The 23,304-nt window shown below is 35.2% G+C and overlaps 4 protein-coding genes across 4 annotated transcripts; 2 read left to right on the top strand and 2 right to left on the bottom strand.

Moving 5' to 3' along the window:
- Nucleotides 1-8,679: 8,679 nt before the first annotated feature.
- On the bottom strand, nucleotides 8,680-11,646 carry K444DRAFT_623045 (uncharacterized protein). Its single transcript, XM_024882226.1, has 4 exons — nucleotides 10,110-11,646; nucleotides 9,038-10,060; nucleotides 8,929-8,987; nucleotides 8,680-8,876 (listed from the first exon to the last, which is right to left on the bottom strand). The coding sequence occupies exons 1-4, from the start codon at nucleotides 11,303-11,305 to the stop codon at nucleotides 8,851-8,853; spliced, it is 2,304 nt and encodes a 767-aa protein (XP_024726404.1). The 5' UTR covers nucleotides 11,306-11,646; the 3' UTR covers nucleotides 8,680-8,850.
- Nucleotides 11,647-12,838: 1,192 nt separating this feature from the next.
- On the top strand, nucleotides 12,839-16,582 carry K444DRAFT_605729 (uncharacterized protein; the record flags this gene model as incomplete). Its single annotated transcript, XM_024878872.1, has 4 exons — nucleotides 12,839-13,186; nucleotides 15,093-15,110; nucleotides 16,055-16,267; nucleotides 16,301-16,582. The coding sequence occupies exons 1-4, from the start codon at nucleotides 12,872-12,874 to the stop codon at nucleotides 16,580-16,582; spliced, it is 828 nt and encodes a 275-aa protein (XP_024726405.1). The 5' UTR covers nucleotides 12,839-12,871.
- A 671-nt stretch (nucleotides 16,583-17,253) lies between these two features.
- K444DRAFT_486060 (uncharacterized protein) lies at nucleotides 17,254-17,469 on the top strand (the record flags this gene model as incomplete). Its single annotated transcript, XM_024873113.1, has 1 exon — nucleotides 17,254-17,469. A coding segment is annotated over one exon (216 nt), but the record flags the coding sequence as incomplete, so codon positions are not given.
- Nucleotides 17,470-20,664: 3,195 nt separating this feature from the next.
- K444DRAFT_578013 (HET-domain-containing protein) lies at nucleotides 20,665-23,079 on the bottom strand. Its single transcript, XM_024877592.1, has 2 exons — nucleotides 22,695-23,079; nucleotides 20,665-22,626 (listed from the first exon to the last, which is right to left on the bottom strand). The coding sequence occupies exons 1-2, from the start codon at nucleotides 23,011-23,013 to the stop codon at nucleotides 20,768-20,770; spliced, it is 2,178 nt and encodes a 725-aa protein (XP_024726407.1). The 5' UTR covers nucleotides 23,014-23,079; the 3' UTR covers nucleotides 20,665-20,767.
- Between the last annotated feature and the right edge of the window lie 225 nt (nucleotides 23,080-23,304).

Here is a 23,304-nt window from a genome sequence, read left to right on the forward strand (position 1 = left end):
GTACTTTAACTAATAATTAATTTCGCGATTTCATATAAAGAAGGTTTATAACTAAAAAGGCTTATTCGGAAATTATAGAATCTATAATAGTATTAAGAAATTAGAAGGCAATTATAGCTAGGCTTTTATTAATAAATTACTAGTAAATTTTAGTAAAATATGAAAATTAGAGAATATATTACTTATAGAAAAGTACTAGAATATCTTCTTATTCTCTATATATTTCTAATAGTAATTTCTAAAATAAAACTTATTATTTTAATAAATATAATTAATAAAAATATATAAAGTTTCTGAATTATTATATTTATTTAGAAACTCGGAAATTTTTTACTAGCTTAATTATAGAAACTAATTAAATCCAGTATAATTATTAGAGCTAAATAAGTATATTAGAAAATAGTAAATATATATTTGCTTCTTAAATTAACTAGTTTAATTATAGCTTATATAATTAAATTACTTTCAGATATTATATATAAAGATAAAATATATAGAATTAGTAATTTTTTTAAAATATACTCGAATTTTTATCTAATAAAAATATATTATACTAATTATATTATAAGTTAATTCAAATATTTTTTATTTCTTATAAATAATCTTAAAAAGGTCTCTTATTTATCTTAATTTAAACTAGAAGTTCTTATTTTATATTAAAGCTATAATTTTCTTTATAATAATCTTTAATTTATTAATTTATAAATTTTTTATATAAAGCTTTAAAGCTTTTTTATTTTATAAAATAAACTAAATAAAATAAAACTATAGCTAATTAATTAGATAAATTATTTAATTAGAGCTAATTCTTTAAATTTATTTATATATTTTATTTAATATTTCCGGTAATAATTAAAGTAATTATTTTATTAAATATTATTATTTGCTTTTATTATAAGATATCTATTTATAGTATTAATTTATACCTAAAATATAAAATAATTAATTAGAAATTAAACCAGAAATTATAAAGTTTAAATAATATTTATATTTTAGTCTTTTTTTTAGATTCTATAATATTCTTAATAATTAATTGAATTTTATAAGAATTATATTTAATACTAAAAATATATACTAAATTAGAATCTAATTTAAGCTTTACTTAATTAGCTTATTATATAAAACAGGTATTTATTAATAAAAACCCTAGTTTCTTAAAATCTTTTTATATAATATTTAGAGTTTTTTATTTTATAAACTAAATAGTTATATTTATAATTATATTCTTATTTTCTAAGCTTTTATTATTCTAAAAATATAATATTTCTTTTATAATTACTAATATATTCTCGATTTATATATTATTAATATTTATAGACTCGTCTATAATAATACTAATATTATTTAAAAATTTAAAAATTTTAATAATTTGAATTTTTATAAAATTATAATATTAATTAAGAATTATAAAACTAAAAATATTATAATAAAAGAAAATATAATTTAAAACTTTAAAGAATTCTTATTATTCGAGGATTTTAAATTAATAGAAAAACAAATAGAATATAAAAATAGCTATATTAAATAAAGTATTAAACTTCTATTTTAAAAATATTAAAATATTAAAAGAATAAAAAGCAAGCTTCTTTATTTCTTATTATTAGAAAAACCTATTATCTAATTTTTTTTAATATTCTTTTTATTAGAGATATAAATATATTTATTAAGGTAATTTTCTATAATTATAGTATTTTATATATAGGTAAATAATATTCTACTATTATAAGTATAGTATTTAGGGCTTAGAAAATAAAATAGAAAGTTTCTTATAAAAATAATTCAAAGCTAGAGAGAGAAAACTAGAATATAAAAGGCTATAAGAAAATATATATATCCTATAATATACTAGTTCTAAAGAGGCCTAGTCTTTTAAATATTTATAGTATATTCCAAATATATTTCTCTAGTAAAATAGCTATATTATATATATTTAGGAAATATCTAATATTTAACTAAATATTTCAAATATTAGATATTTAGAAATTATAATATTATTTCTCTTTTCGAAATAAACTTATTCTCGAGCTTTATAAAAGCTATTAATTTATTTAATTTTATACTATTTTCCTTTCTAAAATAAACTAATATTTTAAATATAAATATTATATATAAAAGATTAATATCTTTAATATATAACTTAAAAGAATTCATTATTATTTCTATATAATTCTAGATAAGTATTATTTTTTATATAATTTGGCTAATATTATAGGTTTTATAAAAATTCTAATATATTAATATTATTATTATAAAAACTTTATAAAACCAGAAAACTATTACTTAGTATTAAAACTAGATATTATACTAGATTCTTATTCTAATTAGCCTATTAAATTTTATACTTTTACTTATTTCTTATTAGCTTAACTATAATAACTTATTTAATATTATACTTTTATTTACTATTTTCTAGTATTAATAGAGGCGGTTCCGGATTTATTTAATTTAATAAAGAATTCTAGAAATTCTTTTATAGCTTCTTTATATAGAAAACTAGATATATTTTTATAATTTCTAGTAGCTTTAAAAGAAATAAATAACTATATTATTTTAGAATCTCAAATAGGCCCTCTATTTAATTCCCTAGTTTCTGGTTTAAATAATTAGATTTCTAGTATTTTATAATAACTTATATTTTATTCCCGACTTTAAAATTAATTAGATACTAGTATTTATTAGCTTATATTATATATTATTCCTATATTTATTCTATATAATCTTGAGTAAATTATTATAATTTATATAATTAATTTACTAATACTTTAGCTTTATTTCTATTTAGTTTCTTTTTAGGTAAACTAGCTTTAATAAAAGAGTTCTAGTTTAGAGAAATATAAGGCTTATAATTCTTTTTAGTTATAAATAGAAACTAGCTAATAGTTTTATATTAAAGAAAAATTTATTAATAATTAATTATAATAATTTATTTATTTTAATTATTCTAATAATAATTAATATATAAATATAATTTCTAATTAAAATACTAATTAATAATTTCCGTTTATTTATTTATTTAAAAGTAATTAGCTATTAAAAGCTTAAGTTTTATATTAATTCTCGTATAAAATTCATTTTAAAAATCGAATATAAATTAGGGTTTCTAATCTAATATAATTATTTCTGAAATATTTATTTAATATATTATATAAAATAAAAATAGAAATACTAGCTACTTAATTATAATTATATCTTATACAGGAATTATAATTAGATATTTAGATAAATAATTCACGAATATAATAACTATATTATAGTCCGATTTGTATTCTAGATAGCTTTTAAAATTTATAATAATATATTATTAAAAATAATTAAAAACTAGAAAGAAATAAAGCAAACTAGGCTTTTTATTTCTAGATATATATAATTTCCTATAAGTATAGTAATTACTATAATATTAATTAATATCTTTTACTTATAAATAGCTAGTAATATTATTTCTTTAGTAGCTAATAGAGCTTTATATATTTAGAATATCCAGAAAGAAGTTTATTATATATTTTATAAAAGTAGTCTAGGAATTATTTTATCTTTTATAATATAAAGTTTTCTATAATATAAGAAGAGGCTATTTTATAGTATTTAGATATTACTTTTAGTTTAGACTATTATATATAGCTTTTCTAGATTTAGTAATATATAATTATTTTATAGAATCTTATTTATAAATTATAAGCTACTATATTTAATAGAAGCTTCTAATAGTATTTTAATAGAAATAATTATAATAGAGTTTATTAGTAAAGCTTTTAAGAAAATACCTTTTTTTAGGAGAATTATATTTCTAATAGAGATATTTTTCTCTAGAAAGTCTTTAATATATATTTGATTTTTAGAACCAAATTCCGAATTAAATAAACCGACTTTATAAAATATTACTATAAGCTATAAGTTATAAAAAATCTCCGGATTAATTTTATTTTTAAAGAAAAATACTTGAGTTTATAGCTTTTTCTTAATTTGGTTCTAAATATTTATTTTATTTTATTTTTATAATAAAGTATTTATTTATTTATTTAATTTTCTAGAATAATATATAAGCTTAAAATAATAGTAAAATAAGAATTTAATCTATTTAGCTTATTAAAAAGAAAGCTTTTTAATAATTATAAAGTATTCTAAGATATAATAATTAAAATAGATTTTAAAAGAAGTATTTTAAAAGCCTTTTAGTTTAGTTTTCTGTTTTTCTAATATTTATATTATAATAAGTATTTTCTTATTATATATATTATAATTAAATTTTATTAGAAATATGGTTTTAGAAAAATAAGCTATAAAATATTAAAGGTCTATTTCTGAGTTTTATTAAGAAAATAAGCTAGTAATTACTTTTTTAAATATATTTATTTCTATTATTATAAGTAAATCTGAATTATAGTATTATAAAACTAAAATAGAAATTATAGCTTTTTTTTTAGATAATTAAAAGCCTTTTAATATTACTCGAACTATTTTAAAAAAAAATACTCTTTTTTATAAGTAAAATAAGAGATTAAATAATCCGTTTATATTTTCTAATAAAGTATTTATAGAAGTTATAAAAACCAAAAAAGAATTATATATTCTTAATTATTTTTAGGAATTACTAGTTATATATTATTTCGACTTTATTAGAATATATTTTAATACTAGATATAGAAATAATAAAGCCTAAATACTTTATATATATAATTTTAAATTCCGATTTCTTAATATTTATTTAGAGGCTAATAAGATATAAATAATCTAATATTTTATATATATACTATTTGTATTTTATTAGGTTTTCTAAATAAATAAGAATATTATTAAAATATATTATATAAAAGTTATTTAAATATTTGAAAAATATATTACTTATATAATATTAATATATAGCCGGGCTATTTATAAGGCCTTTTTAAAGAATATTATATTTATATATTTTATAATAAATACGGAATATTATTAGTTTCTAAGAATCCGGATCTATAGCTATATAATAAAAAGCTTAGTAAATATCTAATTTAGTATAGATTTTAGCTTTAAATAATTAATTTAAAGTCTTATTAATAAATAGAAAAAAATATTAATTCTTTTAAATAATATTATTTAAATAATAGAAATTAATATAAAAGTATAAACCTTTATTTACTTTCTTTATAAAAAGAACTAATAAAGTAAAAAAAGCTTAATTAGCTTTAATAAAGCCTTTAGCTAGATTATTTTCTAAAAAATACTTGATTTTTAGAAGCTTTTAAATAGATTATTATTAGAGAGATTAATATTTAATATTTTTAATTCTTTTTAGGCCTTTAATCTAAATCTTATAATTATATAATTTATAGAAAAAAGAAATATTAGATTTCTTTTTAGAAAAAATAGAGATATATTTCTTAAGTTCCGGAAATAATATTCTCTAGAGCTACTAAAGCTCTATTTCTTCTAGTTATTAATTCTCCGAATCAGAAATAGTTTTTTCCCGAACTTTAAGCTTTTTATTAGTTTTATAAATAAAGATTTAACTAATAATATTATCTTTTTTCTTAGCTATATAATTAAATATTATAGAAATAAGAATAACTAGATCTAATATTTACTTTTTATTAAAAACCTTTTCTTATTTCTTTGGCTTTTATTTGAGTATTATATTTTAATTAGGCTATAAAAGCTCTTTTTTTATAATTTTATATAATTCTTTTTAATTAGTCTAAAAAGAAAAAAACTATTTAAAAATAAAAGATTTCCAGAAATAGCTTATAATAGAATTTCATTAATTAGTATTTTTTTAATATTTTTTATTAGGTTATTTCTTTAGCTATTACTAAGAAATACTAATAATATAACTAAATCATATAGATTTGGGCTTATTATTTAGCTATATAAGCTTATATTTTCTATAATTAACTAGAATATTAATATATATAATCTATTTTTTTTATTAAGAATAATATTATAATTTTTAAGATTTAGAATAATTATAGATATATTAATATTTTATTTATTAATTAGAAATAAGACTTTTATATATTTCTTAGTAAACTTAACTAGTTTTTTATTAAAACTATATATAATATAGGATAAGAAAAAAGATTATAGTTCTATTACTAAGAATTGCTTTATAAGCTAAATAAGTTTTATATTAATAAAAGTATAATTATTAGCTCTAGTATTAATAAAAAAAGAAAACTTAATTTCTAATTCATTTATATTAATAGTATAAAGTATTATAAAAGTATTTCCTTTTATTAAATAAATTAAATTAATCTTTATTAAATCTATATTATAAGCTTTTAAAATAGAGACTTTTTTTTAAAAATACTCGTTTTCCGGTTCTATATTAGAATTAGAGCTCGAATTCTTTAAATATTTTACTAGAATAGAAACTAGATATTTTAATAAAATAGAAACTAAATCTAATTCAATTCTAAAAAGAACTACTTTGGTTTTCTTACTATATCTAATTAGATAATACTTAATATAATAGTCGAACTCGTTATAGTTATAGTATTTAATAATTAAAAGATCTTTAGTTTTTATAAAATATTACTTATATTTATAAAAAGATATATATTTAATAAAAGTAATTAATATAGGCTCTTTGAGTTCTTTCTTAAAAATATACTTTTTAGGAATATAAAAGAATATAATACTAGAAATAAACTTAAATAAAATAACTATTATTTTCTTATATTCTTTAGTCTTTTTATATATAGCCTTAATCTATTAATTATTAGTAATATAATACTAAATAAAGCAAATAATATTAATAAAAGAATTATTATAGTATATATATATATATTAATTCCTAAAGCTTTAATAAAAGCTTCTTATTTAGTTTATATTTAATATCTTATAGACTAATGCTACTTTCTATAAATAGTTATAAAAAGAGAATATAGAACTTTTAAAATACTTAACTAAAATATATTTAAAGCTTATTAAAATTATAATAAGTATTTTATATTTTATTAGAATTAGAATATAGTTTTTTTAGATAGAAATATAACTCTAAAAACTAATAGTACTAATTCGAACTATTTTTATTTATATAAGAATTAGTCAGAATAAAAATATTACTAGTAAATTTATTAGAAATATAGATAATTTTAAGATTTTCTAAGAAATATAAATTAGTATTTCTTTATAGTTTATTTTTAATCTAAATTAGCCAGTTATTAAAAATAGTATAATTTCTAGTAAAAAGAATTAAACCTAGAAGCTTAGTAATTCTAGTATCTCTAAAGAAAATATATAATATAGGGAATTCTAAATAGAAATAAGTAAGAGATAATTCGGAATTCTTTTAAGAAAGATTTAAAATAGCCGGAATTATAGAAATAATAGAAGCAAATAAAGCAAAAGTAATTAAAGCTACTATAAGCCGATTTACTATAGCTATATAGTATTTAATATTATTTTCGAGCTTGGTATTATAAAGCTTAATATTTTCAAAAAGGCTCTTAATATCTTTATAGCTTGTTTTATATAAAATAGCCTTTTTAAGATTTTTCCGGTAACTAGTAATAATTAAATTAATATCTAAAAGCAAGTAATTAGCTTTCTTGGCTCATTTATATAGTTTTTTAATAGTAATAAGCTAATTAATATATAGGAACTTTTTAATAAAAGAAGAAGCCTTTTCCTTTATAGATTTGTCTAAAAAACTTCTAGAAATATTAAAGAGGCATTTGGTTCGGAAAGGGCCGCTAATAGAATAACCTGAACTAATAGAAGCCTTAGAAGAAATTAATATTATTTCGGATTATATAATATTCTGGGAAATTAACCTATTATACTTTTTCTCTATTATATTTTCTCTAGTAGTCTTATTATTAGTATATATATAGGGCCTATAAGGTTATAGAATAGGGCTTAAGAATAGTAGTTAAGTTACTGGCCTATAGATATCTATTACTCTAGAACTTAATTAAAGAATAGCCTTTATTTAAGGTTCTTTAATTTTCGGGTTTTCGGAAAAGTTTCTAATATATTATTAGTATATATTTATAAAGATATAAATACCTGATTTCTCTAAGGGTTCTAAAGCTTTTTGCTTTTATTATTCTAGAATCTATTACTCGTATTTCTGAGGTTCCGTTATTTTAGTAATACCCATATTTCTAATAGTTCTGAATTAGTTTATTTGAAATCCTTTATAGAATTAAAGAGAATAAGCTTTGAATACTATTATGGATATAGTATTTAGGGCTTGAAAAGCAAGATAGAAGGTCCCTTATAAAGATGATTCAAAGCTAAGGAAGGGAAAACTAGAATACAGGAGGCTGCGAGGGAGTATATATACCCCACAGTACGCTAGTCCCAAAGGGGCCTAGCCTTCTAAATATCTCCAGTGCATTCCAAGCATACTTCCCTAGCAAGGCGGCCGCGTCACGTGCGTCTAGGAGGCATCTGGGAATCGTGATATCTGCTATCTTTGTAATAGATATATTAGGTAAATAGAGTAAATTGTCCATCTTTTGAGGGCTCCTTTTTAAAGGCATTATAAACCCAATTATGTTTAAGAGTATACTAAACGTTATTGCCTCCTATTTTGTTAATTATTTTGGTACTAATAATTAATAATTAGGAGAGATAGAGAATTCAGGAGAGAGATTTTTTACTGCCGCCTGCTTACCGCTCGCCGGATTAGGCTAGTACGTCACATGACTGTAATATAAGGTATAAAATGCTTTTATTATTACAATTACGGTGGTAATAATAATATACTTCTCTTTTACAATAAAGTGGCAACCCTACTCGGCACACTGCCATACTTCACGGCTCAATTTTATTTCGTGCGCTTTACACCTGACATTCAGCTTTACTCTCCTCCCATTACCGGCTATGCAAATTGATCAATGTCACTTTATCTCATACTTATACCTATCATACGCTTGCTCCCGAAGCGGCACCTACATTTTATCAGTCTCAAGTTAACGCCACTGCAACGAATCAAATGCTTACCTGTAGCCGAAAAGAGTGTCCAAATGGCAGCAATCGCTGCTAAGTTTGGCGGACAGTATCTGGAGGACAATCAGCAATAATGGCCATTCCTGCAAGCAGAAATACCTACGCATCTCCCATAACCTGAATGTATCCTACCCACCACACCCATTGAGCAATCCAGCATCCAAGCATTCCAAAGAACGTCCATTTAGTCAAAGTTCTCAGCCTTCTGGTCTCGGGATCAGCATCATCAGCTCTCGACCTCTCCTTTTCACGCTCCTCGATGAGATGGTCCCATTTCCTCAGCGTCCAGCTCCATTCTGAAATGGTAGCATCCCATCCAGCGATGACACTCGCGCTTGCTTCACAGCTTCGAGTTAGGGTCCCGATATCAATCTTTGTCCTGGCGATCTTTCTTTCAAGTGGCTCGACCCCAGTCTCGAGAGGTTGCATGCTGGTAAAGAATCTACGGGCTGCGCGAATCGGATGCCGCAGTTGTGCGGTCGTGGTTGGCAAAATCTGCAGTTCGAGATTGCGAAGTTGGGTTTTCGCCTGCACGAGTTGTCTGTGCAAATTATTGAGGGTTATGGCTTCGGCTGCTCTTGTTGACGTTGCTGCATCATAGCCCCGTTGGGCGTTATCCCTGAAGGTCGGAAGCTTCAGCGATAGATCTGAGTTCTCTCCTGAGCGTCTGCTGCGACCAGACGAGTGACCATTTTCGTAATAACGTGTATCGTAATCGGTGACTTCCTTGTACCTATTTCCTGACTCTTTCCTCGCGAACTGAGTGACTGCTTGTCTGACACTGTTATGGTCTTGAAATGGTTGCAGACACAAAACGCTGAGATTTTTCTCCAGACTTCCTAGTGATTCTGCTGCGAAGCTATTCTTACTCAAAAGAGTCCGACAGTCGTCCCGATGTTTACGTGCTTTCACGGCGAGTCCATTGAAACTTCTCCCAAGCTGCAATAGATAAGTGTTAACTCCGAGGACAGTCCACGAACATGCACCAATAGCGAATATGAAGCAAGCGAGCCACATAAGTGCTCCAGCGTACATGGTGATTGCATCGTGGCCACCTTGTGCATGACTCAGTACGCCATTATTGAACAGCTTTTGCAGTCTGGCAAAGGTCACTGCAGAACCCATGCTACAGATTTGTTAGCAGATTTATTTGGGTAGCAGGAATATGAACTTGCAAGTAAGCTGAGGCTAGCTGCAGTATGACTTCGGCAAATAAAGTGGATGCAGCAGCGCCAGTATACATTGTTTTTTCGGCGTCCATAGGCATGAGATAGAGCATCACCATCCACGCAAGCCTTGGTCTTGTACACCAGAGTAGGATCAATTGTCCAACATTGACTGATGCGAATCCCGGTGTTCGCTGGATCAAAATTGCGTTGACTGCATTGCTCAAGACATGTAAGCAAAGTGTCAAAATACCGGAAATCCACCACAGATGCATATCAGGTTTGCCGAGCAAGCCAAACGTCACAAAGAATATCACTGATCGCCTCCCCAAGATGGGCATGATGATAGCCATTGCAATATTTACTGCCGCAAAAGCACATAGCTTCGCACCTGTCGACGGACAGTGAGGCCTCGCAGGTGTTTCGGCCGCTCTCTTAGTCGATGTACCAGATTGCTGGGATGGTGGCGACCAGCTGACGTTCCAATGCCAAGGGATCAGGTCTTCTCTAAGAGGATAGTAGAGGTGATGCCAATCAGCAGGAAGCCCTGTCCATTGATCAACCAGAGAGCACGTAGTGTACATCCAATTCGCGAGTTCTCCACGCTCCCACCAATGGTTACAGCTGTTCAAACACGTTTGTCCGTATTGAATGGATTTGCAAAATTCCGGCCAGTTCCACGCTTCCGTGGGATATGTACAGTTCGAGGGGGATTGACACCGGAGAGTCGTGTTTTGCTCGTAAAGAGTCTGGTTCACTGCCTGCGAGCACCCTGTTCCCACAGTGCAATTCGGATAAACGGCAATTGGAGCTTGATCAACTGCCCAATATACAAGGCGGTCGATAAATGGGAAGGCGCCATTCCATCCACTAAACTGAGAACATAGAGTGCTCATCCATTGCATTAGCTGACCTTGTTCTGAGGGAGGCTGGCAGTTATCGCTGCATGTCTTCCCGTACTGAATGGTGCTGCAAAATGCTGGCCAGTTGACCGCATCCATTGGCTTGGCGCAGTTCGAGGCGGACTGACACCGGAGACTCACTTGGTCTGAAAGTGATTTGTTCACTGCCTGTGAGCATGCCCCGGCTGCGCAGCTCGGATAGGTTGCGAATGGAACCTTGTCCGCCGGCCAATACGTGGTATTGTCGATGAACGGAAATTGCCATTCCATCCGCTGAACTGTGAACATAGAGAGCTCATCCATTGCATCAGCTGTCCCTGTTCCGATAGTTGCTGACAGTTGTCGCTACAAGTCTTCCCGTACTGCACGGTGTTGCAGAAAGATGACAGACTGATGCAAGGGGGTGTAGATGTACATTCCCCCTTCCTTTGTTTGATCGAGCCCACAGCAGATGGTTGTAGAGCGATTCAGGGATTCAGTTAATGTCTGTCGACATGTCGAGTCCATACAACTCAAGTAGGCGGGTACCGGTGCCGAGTCGAGTGCAAAGTATTTCGAACCATCGATAATCAACAAGTTAGCCTCCCAATTTGCAGGCATGCCAGAAAATGAGGAAGCCCCTGTGCAGGTTCTATTGACCCAAGTGTTGTAAAGAGTGTACGCAAAGTCAACGTTGTCTCCGCACATCCCAGAGCATTGATCCTGGTAGACAGATCCACAAGCACAATTCCTATCCAGGGACACCACAGAATCAAATTTCTTGGAATAGAAGTCCACAGTGTACCCTTGATTTGCTAGGTAGATCTCGCTGGAGTTGACAATGCAATTGGTCCAAGCAGCGACGTAGTTGCTCTGACATGAATCGGACCGATCCACGTAAGTAGGAATCCTATACGTAGGTTCAATGTTGTACGAACTCTCAGCATTGGATAGACCTGGTTTGTAGCTAGAAGTGGTGCTGCCGATAGTCAATGTGTCGATGGAAGGCGAGTTGGTAGTCCCGTATCCGGACGATATGCCCATACAAGTCGCATAGAGCCAGTTCAAGTACTCCCTGTTGTGGACAGGCGTGGCGCATGCCGCCGAACATATTCCCTCATTGAGCCCTTTACAGACACAATGTCTGTCTATCTGATCTCCATGAGAACTGCAGATTCCAAGGAAGTGATGGTTGCACCTATTGACTGTGCAATCTTGAACATTTTGCCAGCTCCAACCGCATGGCCCTTCAAATTGAGTGCGCATGCAGGTTGGAGTATCTGGTATTTGTGAGCCCGGACCCTTGGAACCTGGATTGAGCCAATCGGGGGGATCGGGGATGCTAATGTCTGCCACTGATGGCAACGCAAGTAGGAGCACGAAGATGACAATGTCTATTGGCAAGTCCCAAAAGCACAACGCTGAGGGTCTATTCAAGGCTGCCATTGTTGCTTCAAGGCTGAGACTATAGAATGCGCTCCTAGTTTGCTTGGATGCGCGGGTAGTTGAATACAACTTTTTTTCCCTTTGTCCTCAGGTTGGTTAGTAAGCTCGCCGCTTCAACTCAGGCGCTAATCGCCCTTGGCTCATCCTCGGCTCACCAGGCTCACCCGAGCAGCCTAAGCGGAGGTACGAATGGCGCAAGGCAGCAAGTGGTATGCCTAGCGTCTTAGCTGTTGCCCGTACACACACTGTAATCGGGCGCATGTCTGATTATGACTCAACGAAGGGACACGATGGCTGAAAGTAAATTAGGTGAATTGCTTTATATTTCATATCCGCCACTTGTTATGACATACATTTTCGTTAACAGATCGCGGTAATTGCCCTATCTGCTGACAAATTGTCATTTTTCAGGCTCTTTGTTATACAAACCTCGTTTAATTTGTTATGAGAACCATGAATAAGCCGCTAGTTCGCGAAAAACGATCGAAGTTAGGATACCGAGCTTTGGACAGCGAGCTGAGAGAAATACGTATTCTTTCAATCCGGTCGAATTCCTCGTTGGGAATAGAGTGCAGTCTTGAGCATGCCTCATTGCTCACTTGTCCACCATACAAGGCGCTTTCATATACCTGGGGCGATCCTGCAGATACGACCGATATATTACTCAACGGCTGCTCATTTCCTGTTACTCGAAATTTTGCAACAGCCCTCCAACATATTCGGTCTTTCACGGAGACTGTTAGCTTCTGGATTGATGCAGTCTGCATATAAGTCGATTGATACCGAACTAAACACCTCCGAAACTTGAGATTTTGACCTCTGTTTTCTGAGGAGTTTCGTTGCGCGCCCCCGGCAAATACTATAATATTACTTCCTCTTTGACCGCTTTGCCGGAGTTATATTAAATGATGTTGATCGGCCCAATTATTTCCTTCAAGCCCCATTCATCATTTAGCATCTCTCCATGCATAAAGTCATGCATGTAACAAGCCCCATTAAGAGCAAAGTCTGATGGGCCGCCTTTACCGCGAAGCACAAAAGGCGTACGTCCATCGCATAAAAGCCAGACCTGGTCGCCCTTCTGAACGGTCTCCAGGCCCAAACCTAGCATTCCTTTCTCTGTTCTAAAGAGTTTACGACCACAGGAGAGATAGCAAAATGGGGTAGAAAAAGTACTATAAGCATCCTGCAGTTCCCTCAACTCCCGTAAAAACTGCCCGTCGTTACTAAATAGCTTGAGTCCCTGCTCAGTCTTTGAGTACCAGTCACAGGGCTTGTCCACATCTTCCCGAATTCTCTTTTCATCTGGAGCCCCCATAGTTTCCAGAAGGTTTATCAACTCGGAAAAAGCAACATCGTGATCTATGCGTAGAGAAGCCTTATATCTTTTGAAACTTATTTGTAGTGTGAACCAGGCCATGAAGTTATTTTCAAATAAGATTGGAGCATTTCCAGGATCACTGGTGTCATGAGTATTGATAATTAGAGTCCTCCAAAATAATTCCATCCTTCGGCGACCCCTAATTTCCAGAGGCATAGAGAGGTAAAATCGAAGGAGGTCTCGAAATGCTGTTTCGGATTGTATTGCATCTGCCAGTGTCCCAAGTTGCACTTCGTCTACTGTATCGAATTGCGCGCCATAACATCTCAATGTTGTCTGTGTAAAAGAAAATCCTGGGAATTGACGTCTTATAGCCGCAGACGTATCCGAACCTGGGTTGATGCTGCATATATCGACTGTTTTCTCTGCACAAGAGTAGTCAATAACCCACGAGGGAAGGTTGAGCTTCAAAGAATCGCTGGAAGCCCTTCTGGTATCCGAAACATAGCTCAATGCGAGTGAGTGCGTCAGAACTAGCTTTGTCACATGAGTGAAAAGTTCGTTTACTGGGATGTCGTAGTTTGGTGATATATACTCTGAGATGGAAAGGCCAGGGAATGAGTGATCAAAGACTCCCAGGATCGAATAAATCTTATCGTGTACCTTCAAGCACTCAAAACTTCGACAGGAGCTCAGAACTGCAGTTAGCCACCACACAAACTCCGAGTTCTCTTTCCACCGGCCATTGAGAAATCCCTTTTGAGCGCTGTCACAGAAAGGAGAATCCTTGATGGATTTCCATATGGACAGTTCTTTCAACAATGGACCCGTAGCGTTGTTGTCATTCGGATCTAGCTTGATCTGACTCTGCCAACCAAGCTCCCTAATACTATTAGAAAGCATACTGAGTCGGTCGAAGGACAGCTCTATGTTCCCGCAAAATAATCTGAGATTTTGGGCTAGAACCACCTCCTGGATTACCCAGGCGCGCGAAAACCATCGACAGGACTTCCAAAACCATCCAATCCGACTAAGCCTGTCACTCGAGTCGACCATGCTGATCTTAGCCCAGAAATTGGGATCTCGAAGTGGACGAATATAAAGACTAGATTTGTTTGCTTCTAAAGCAGAGACAAGGCTAGTTGTACCCCAGACAAGGTCATTGATGCCTCTATGAAGAGGTCCAAGCCACCCCAAGACCTCCTCTGCCGAGGAGTAAATCTCTCCCATCATGATCACCTGAGAAGGTACCTCAAATTCATCTGCTTGGTTGATGCAAAGAGCATCAGCCCATAGCAATTCAGCTACATTGACCTGGGTGAGTGCAGCCAAAGCATTGAATAGATTCTGTGCGACAGCCACGTGCATCCCATTGCAGGTTATGGATTCCGTAAACTCAGATGGGCATTCGGTTTCCTTCTCCTGGGTGTTTCGATAGGGCGCACCCCAGGTATATGATAGAGCTGCATAGCGAGGATTTAAGAGGAGCGATGTTTGGACGATCTCGAAGGATAATGAATTTGAGGATCGGGAAAGAGGCTTCAGGAGCCTGATTTCATTGGGATTCAACGGTTGATATTGAAATCCCATTTTGTACATGTAAATCAAGAGTAGAAAATTCTGTTGTAAGGCTGGTAGACTTGGTGTGTGATGCTTCTGTAGTGGTGATGTCGCCGATGTTAAAATGAGAAGCTCCAAATCAGAGTTTTACCCTCGCCCGGCGCCGTCACGTGCTTATCATCCATTTGTACCATATTAATAGCTGAAAAGCGGCTGGGACTTCTGGTGTGCATCTGACCAAATGCGTTAGTGTTTAGGAAGAAGGGTCACTATTTATAGAAGGGGCCGATTTTGAACACCGAAGCAGGGGTACGCCTGCAGCCCTCTAGGGTGTGTTAGGTTGGCCCACGTAGGTTTGTATTTGCACTTTAAGGTCATCGCGCTTAGAGTATTTTATTTTGGCGTACGCGCCTTGTCCGTATTATAGACGGAAGTACTCCTAATTACAGTACTACCAATTGGAGTACTCCGGCCTGTACTACGCAGATTTGATTTACTAGAGATCAAAGCACATCAAAGTTTGATATTGAAACATAATGCTACCCTCTTTCCAGAAAATCAAAGTGCATTTTCACCTGAATAAATAATGTAAATGCTGTTTAATATAACTGTTCAAGTCGAGAGGGTATGATTTTATAAGACAAATGGCTAGCGGAAAATCAGTTTTGGCGGTCCAAGAAGCTGCTGGGGGTGGTGACTTGCTGATTTCTCTCGTCGGGATCAATGCATTCTGTATTGACCAGGAGGACACTCAGGAGCGAAGCGAGCAGGTTCAATATATGAAAGCCATTTATGAACATGCCCAGGAGGTAATCATTTGGCTAGGTCCGGATAGAAACGACGGCGTCTTTGCAATAGAAGCTATGAATATGGTATCCGATAGTCAGATAATATTAGGATCAAAATCTGGTAACCCTCCGGGCTTTGTACCTCCTACTATTAGTGACAGGTTTTTCAAGGTACTAGATCTGCTTCTTGACCGAGACTGGTAGACCCGGGTCTGGGTTATTCAAGAAGCTACATTTCCGAATGAAACCTATTTTATGTGCGGCAGATATAAGACGGAGTTTACAAGAGTTACTATAACTGTGATTCAAATATTGTATTCCAGGATACTGCAGGCATTACGTCCTGGCTCCGAAACTCCAGATCTTGTACGCTTCCAGAAAGTCATAAGCTTGTATAGCATCAGACAAGGCCGAATCAACCAAGACGGAGATCTGGATCTCCTTCACTTCTCGACCAATCACGAATACGCAAAGCATCCGACTTAAGTAACAAATTATACGCTTTGTTTGGGCTTGCAACCAATACTCTAGGTAGAGAGTTAAACCCAAATTACTCGATACCGATTAATAAGGCCTTTATACGGTTCGTAGATAGGATAATAGAGATACAAGGCAATCTAGATATCCTTGGATACTGTAATGGTCCTGAGAGCCCGGAAGGCCCTAAAAGTTCCTATCTGCGTCAGCTCTTGAATCCGATTCTATCTTGGGTACCTAATTGGTCAAAGATGCTCGATGTTACGGCCTTTACGAAGAAAAATAATCGCAATAACACCTATATTGGAAAGCTTTATAACACTAGTAACAGCTATCCTCCAGTCTCCCAGCTTCTCTACGAACGCCGCATTATGCTTCTACGAGGCTTTACGTTCGATATTGTTTCGGAAGTCGGCGGAGAATATAATCATGAATCTGGGTCGTTGACGTTACAAATCTGGAAAGCGTGGATTTCCAGAGTTCTTAGCAGGACTTACCAAGCAGCGAATATAAACAGGGAACATCCCACGTTTGATAGTACTCTGTGTAATGCCTTCCTACGCACTATTATTGCAGATCTTGGAGAGATGGGGAAAAGACTTCCTAAATTCCAATCTGGTTTGACTTGGCCTCCCAATGGGAACATTGAGACCGAGCATCTTCTTTCCTCAGCTCTGAGAGGTCGAAGACTTTTTGTATCTCAGCTCGGATATATAGGTTTGGCTCGATATGATGTGGCAGTAGGAGATGCTATCTGCGTAGTACATGGTGGACAAGTTCCATTCGTTTTGGAAAGAAAAGAGCCGTACTATCGATTCAAGGTGGAGTGTTATGCTCATGGTTTGATGGATGGTGAAGCTATGGATTACCCAAAAGTCTGGCAAGACTTTGCGTTACGATAGTGATCTCTGGGATTGTGGCTAGATATTAAACCAGGAGATTGGATAGAATTTTTCCACAAGTTTTACTGCAAAATTACATGATCTAGGATTGGAAACTATGAAAGCTATTATAATTACATCTTGTTTGGTTGCTAGCTTCGGCCACTATAGCAGTAGTATTTGCATATTTATCTTCTAGCGAAAAGTAAGCGTGCAGGCACGTATCTGTTACTCTACGAGCTCACTAAAGATGGGTGGCGTATTGTAGGGATGAATATCGGAGCTTGGGGTGACTGACCTGCCTGGAATGTAATACCTGGAACCTGGGGGATACTAGCACTGGATGATGAGACGATTAAATAAATAATAGAACTGAAGGGTAAATAGTCGCGCTGGAGGATTTTCACGCTTGATGAACAGTCACGCTCAGAGGACGTTCACTCTAATATTCTATTTTTGTATAATATTAAAGCTCAATTCCAAATTCTTTTTTTTTGCATCTTCCATTAGATAGTGTCGCCATTATTATATTTAGTATTTATATCTATGCTTTTTGATTCTAGAAGCGCTTTGAAATAATCGCTCACCCCCTAGCCATGCTACTCACTATGCCTGGCACCAATCAAATAATTCCAGAAGATCCTGGGACATCGCGGCTCATAGGAGAAAAATCCTGGGAGAATAAAGCTTCTGAGAGAACATAGCATCTAGGATATTATTGGTCCCGGGACAACGCGGCTTGTAGGAGGCATGGCGCAGTCTGGAGCCAATATTGGTCCCTTCTCTTAAAATAGCAATTGATGTCACACAACAAATAGCACAAACTTTAAATAACTTTGTTATATAACAACTTGTTGTACAACAACTTGTTGTACAACAACCTGTTGTATAGCTATTTGTTGTATAATTATTTGTTGTATAATTATTTGTTGTATAATTATTTGTTGTATAATTATTTGTTGTATAATTATTTGTTGTATAATTATTTGTTATATATAATAACTTGTTGTACGACGACTTGTTGCATATAGAGGCATTGTGTGACAGGCTAGACTCTGAATAACTCAGGAGCATAGGTTTAGATATGACCGTAATTAATTAAGGAACACATGAAGAGCTAATGATATAATGGGTGCCTCCCTCTTATCAAAAACGTTTCCTGTCCCTCGTTCCATCCCTTGCTCCACTCTATAGGCATTGCGCAAGGGCGGGTTGCAAGGACAGCACGTAAGGGGTATGCGAAGACTCGTTCCGAGCTTCATCTAGGGGTTAACCCCTCACATATTGAGTTAATTACATGATTCAAAGATATTGATAAATCTATAACTGCAATAGGCCGGCCCGCAGATTACAAATCGGAAATTATTAAAAGGTAGTGTAAGTTCAAATATTATTATAATAGTATGAACATTACAATTAACGTTGTTCTCTTAATTACTGTTACGATTCGGCGTTTTTGGCCCTTAGAATCATATGACCAGTACACGTGACTTTTTACATGTATATAAGTCCAGCTGAGGGGCCTAATTCCTCCTTCTTTCCTTGGCTTAAAATCTCGCCAATAGAGTCAGTTAATAGTAAACCTTTCTGCGAATTTGACTACACGTCTGTGAGGAAGTAAATGGTAGGCGATAGGGACGATCACGTGAAAGCAAGTGAAAGTGAGAATGGTATCAATTGTAGTACGAAACTGATCTCTGCCTTTCTTTCTCAAGTCAGAGATCAAGGTAATAAGAACTGCTACAGTTCCGGAACTTCCGGTAAATACTGTCACACTTTCTGAAATAAAGCAAGTGTGCAACATCGCTTGTCATAACATGGCTCTCAAAACAATAAGGAAACAATGCCAAGGCATGTTCCTGATCCTTCGCATCACCTGCCCGATACGGCACATGTGACGCTCACGTGCATTCCCATGGAAAGCCATATGACACTATTTGAAGTTGAGCACGAAGCTCCTATCTAAGGAAAACTATCTGCTTATATAGAACTCCGTGCAGGTTGGACCGTCGTGGACCGCCATAGACCGCCGTGGTCCCTAGCGTTCCAGCGTTCCATCACATGACCGCAGTCACGTGATTCTGGTACCATGGCTTCTCTGTGCAACCAGTGTTGCCGAGCCTCAGGGCCATGGCAGCACGTGCTACGTCACAGGTGACCGTAACAGCTACCTTAATAATTCATTGGATTTTCTATACGAAGATTCTAAACTAAGGAGGGAAGAAGCCTTTAAGAGGGAGAAGTGTGCTTATTTATACCCAAAAACAAGTCAGATATACCTGTGTCACATGACAAGCGGGAATTCCTACTTCGTGGCAGCCTCAATCTAAGGCAATAGTGCCGAATCGCTATATAAGGAGCTTTCTAACAACCCACGATAGCTTTGACAAGAAGAATATTACTAGGTTGCTAAGCATCTTTCAAAGTCCCAAGGTTGGCTGCCAGCACTGGGATTCTAATAATCACGGGCCTGTGCTAATACTACGATCGTGTTGATTTAACTTCTTATGCTGGTATTATGTAAGCAACATATTCTATCCATCGTAAAGGCCACTTAGGCTTTAATCAACTCTTTTAAACACTTAGAACTAGACGACTGCGCTATATAAACACCCTGGACTTTATGAAATTGGTAATGAGGCTAAGCTACATGTCACGTATGAATAAGCAATAGGTCCAAAAATGGTTCTGGAAGAATCTTGGTCGCAAGGGAGCCAAAACGGGATCTGTGCTTAGAGACAGGACGAGGAAAGTGTAGCCGGGCATCAAAGGGGTCAGAACAAGCACCGTTGGTACTAAAACGACCTCTTAATGCATGCTCAGGCTGACTGTACCGTGGGCTCAGATTGCTCAGGGCGTACTCAGGAACGGCTCAGGTTAAGGCAGCAGCTGCTCACGACCAGACCCTAAAACGGAACCAGCGAAAATAAAAGTTGAGTCTGACTTATGTGGTAGTCGATACACTGCTTCTATCTGAGTATAGGCCATTGAAGATGCTTGAAATTTCTTAATTTGCCTACAATTGAGAAGTGACCCCACTAATAAAGTTGGGAAGTCGATGCTGGGAGAACGCGGAAGGAGGAGAGGGCGAGCAGAAGACAAGACGAGAGGTAGGACACGCACTCTTGTATTCGTGGCTTGGGAGTGCTCGAAGACTCAGAGTACATGGAAGCGATTAAGTGAATCGAAACCCAACTTTAGGTGGTATAGGTTTAGAAGTATATATATTTGTAGAGTACTTATTGGACTATAGTCGAGAGACGTTGGATCTGACTTCTGAACACAAAATCCGAATACCATTCTTCTTTATATATCATACCAACTCAATTACCTCTTCCCCTGCCGCCTTCAGGATACCTTGCAGTCTAGTATCAAAGATAGAACCGACTCCTAGTCTCGAATACTTGCCTCTACCCTGAGGCTCAAGAAAAAGAACATTATATACGACAGGAATTTCCAAACCAAGGACTCGAGCCAGAACCGCCGTGACAAGACCAACGCCATCAGTCGATGAGATATGGAGAGCTAAAACCACAGTCGTCTCATAACGGCAGAGCTGTTTCTGAATTTGCGGTCTCTCGAACGAGCCATATCCTGCAATGATTCCAGTCTCCTGCGGCGAAACGACGATTCGCCAAGCTTTTGACGAGTCAGCGGGCACGGTGTGGAAGCTGTGTCCTGGCACATTCGCTACGAGTCGAAGATCCTTTGTGGAAAGATTTGTCCCGATGTAAACAGGAGTTAGACGCCCTCTAACCAGCAATGACCCTGGCGCCAGCCTAGACCACCCCATATCCTCGGTGTCGCTCTCTCCTGAATTATCTTGCTGCGGTGCAAGCTCCCGTAAGTATTGTACTCCACGTACGGGCGAGTTCCCATCTACGGACAGCATGTGTCCTTCGGTTGTTTTGAGGCCGATTACTTGCATTTCGTTTCTTGTGCGGGCTCGCCTAGGCAGCCAGAATATAGGGAGTAAGAGTGAACACCAGGACCACGACGACGCAGTAGAAACTTGAGCTTTGGCGTCTTCCGCAGCTACTCGATCTTTCAGGTGCCAGAGCAGACCATAATGGATATCCTCAAGCCATAACCCCGACACATATTCCAGTGACACATTAGCTGAGACTCTTTCGTTGGCTGAGGCCAGCGTGTTCCGAAATTCCTGAGCGAGTCCAGAAATCGCCACCACGTAGTCCTTCTCTGGGAACGTGAGTGTCTGCTGGGAGTACTTCTCGACAATGGTGTACCAAGTCGAAAACCTATCGGGGACAACACCTTTCTGGCTTTCCTCTCTGATAGCATATTTCATTTTCAAGACCGACTGGTACGTGCTGAAGCCTGAAGACTCCTCGGCGAATAGCACCTCGTTATTCTCGTTTTTTGGCCGACGGCTCTGGCACTCAAAAACTAGTTGGTTTTTGGCGAAATATAGAATGCGTCGACTGAGGAGCCACTCTTGAAACACCCAACCTCGGGTGAGAAGACCTCGATTGTAAGTATCATAATGGCTTTTGCTAGCATCAAACTCAGGTATATACACGAATATGTGTCCCTTTGGCACGCTAGCCACATCAAAGTATGGCAGACGTACCAGGCGTTTGAACATCGCGTCCTTTGCTCGGGCTAACAGAAAGCCATCTTCTTTGGAAGCATCAACCGCAGCGACAGTCATCAACGAGTTCCGGTAGTACACGGCCATCTTAGAGGCTTCTAAATTCCAGTCCTTCTGATCATCACCACTCTGAACGATGCAGATGGAGTCGATCCAGACGTATTGGATGCGCATCCGCCGGGCGACCTCGATGGTATCGAGGAAGGTTTTGGTGAGCGTCTCCCAGCCCCGTCCAATGCGTCTTTCTTCCAAATTGGACATAGTGGTACTCGCAGCTGGCGTCTCCTCGTTCCAGCGATGGGTTAGGGTGATATAGGAGCCAACTTTGTTGCCGGTCTCGGATAACTGAAAAGTCCTGCCTTCAATGAGCTCCACGCATCGTGTTGGCAATGGCGAGTTTCTGGGATCAATAGATCTTGATCCCGAAAGATGAATCTCACACGCAGGATGATTGAGACAACCATCTAACCATGTCCTAATAGCTGCGAAGTGATGGGGAGACTTGGGATCGCTGCCTAAATACCGGCCGACAAAGTGACCACTCTTCGCAGCGGGACTACCTAAAACAATAATTGTTATCAAGGACTTCAAGTGAAGAGAACAACACAGTAAAGAAGAATATCAATACCTTGACTTGCAACGAGGCACAACTGCACCGGATAACCCCCAAATTCCTCCTTTGTGAATGTTGCCGTAAGACGACTAAACTCATACCTCGATCCATCGCCCATCGAGTCTGCAGTATTGCGAAGTGACAGCCAGATTCGACACTGAGAGTTCTGCGTCAGGCTGGCAATCTGGGACGCGAAGTGGTCACATAATAGCGAGCAGAAATCGCAATGGCTGCGTGCGTTCAGCAGGTCACTCAATCGGAGGCAGACGGATCCCGATGGTCTTCGCCAGAGGCTGTATAGGTCGAAGCTGGCACACGACTGGCATAGCGGCATTCTGGAGGAGACGTAATCGCAATTATTCCTCGCGATGTTTGCACAAAGGCGTTATTGAAAGTCGAAAGTTGAAAGGCTGTTGGCAGGATGAAATTTTCAGGCTCGGCAAAATACCTGAGGCATCGATACTGGTATCGATACTGTATGGGTATTGGTCAGGTATTAATAGTATCGATAGTATCGATACCAAAATCGATTCTTACCCCTAAAAATTATCTCTTCATTTTATTATTTAATTTATATAAGAATATATTCATACGTAATTCCTTTAATTTCTAGTCTTTCCATGAA

This window comes from Hyaloscypha bicolor (genome assembly GCF_002865645.1).
Source record: "Hyaloscypha bicolor E unplaced genomic scaffold K444scaffold_191, whole genome shotgun sequence".
In the NCBI taxonomy this organism is placed as follows: Eukaryota; Fungi; Ascomycota; class Leotiomycetes; order Helotiales; family Hyaloscyphaceae; genus Hyaloscypha; species Hyaloscypha bicolor.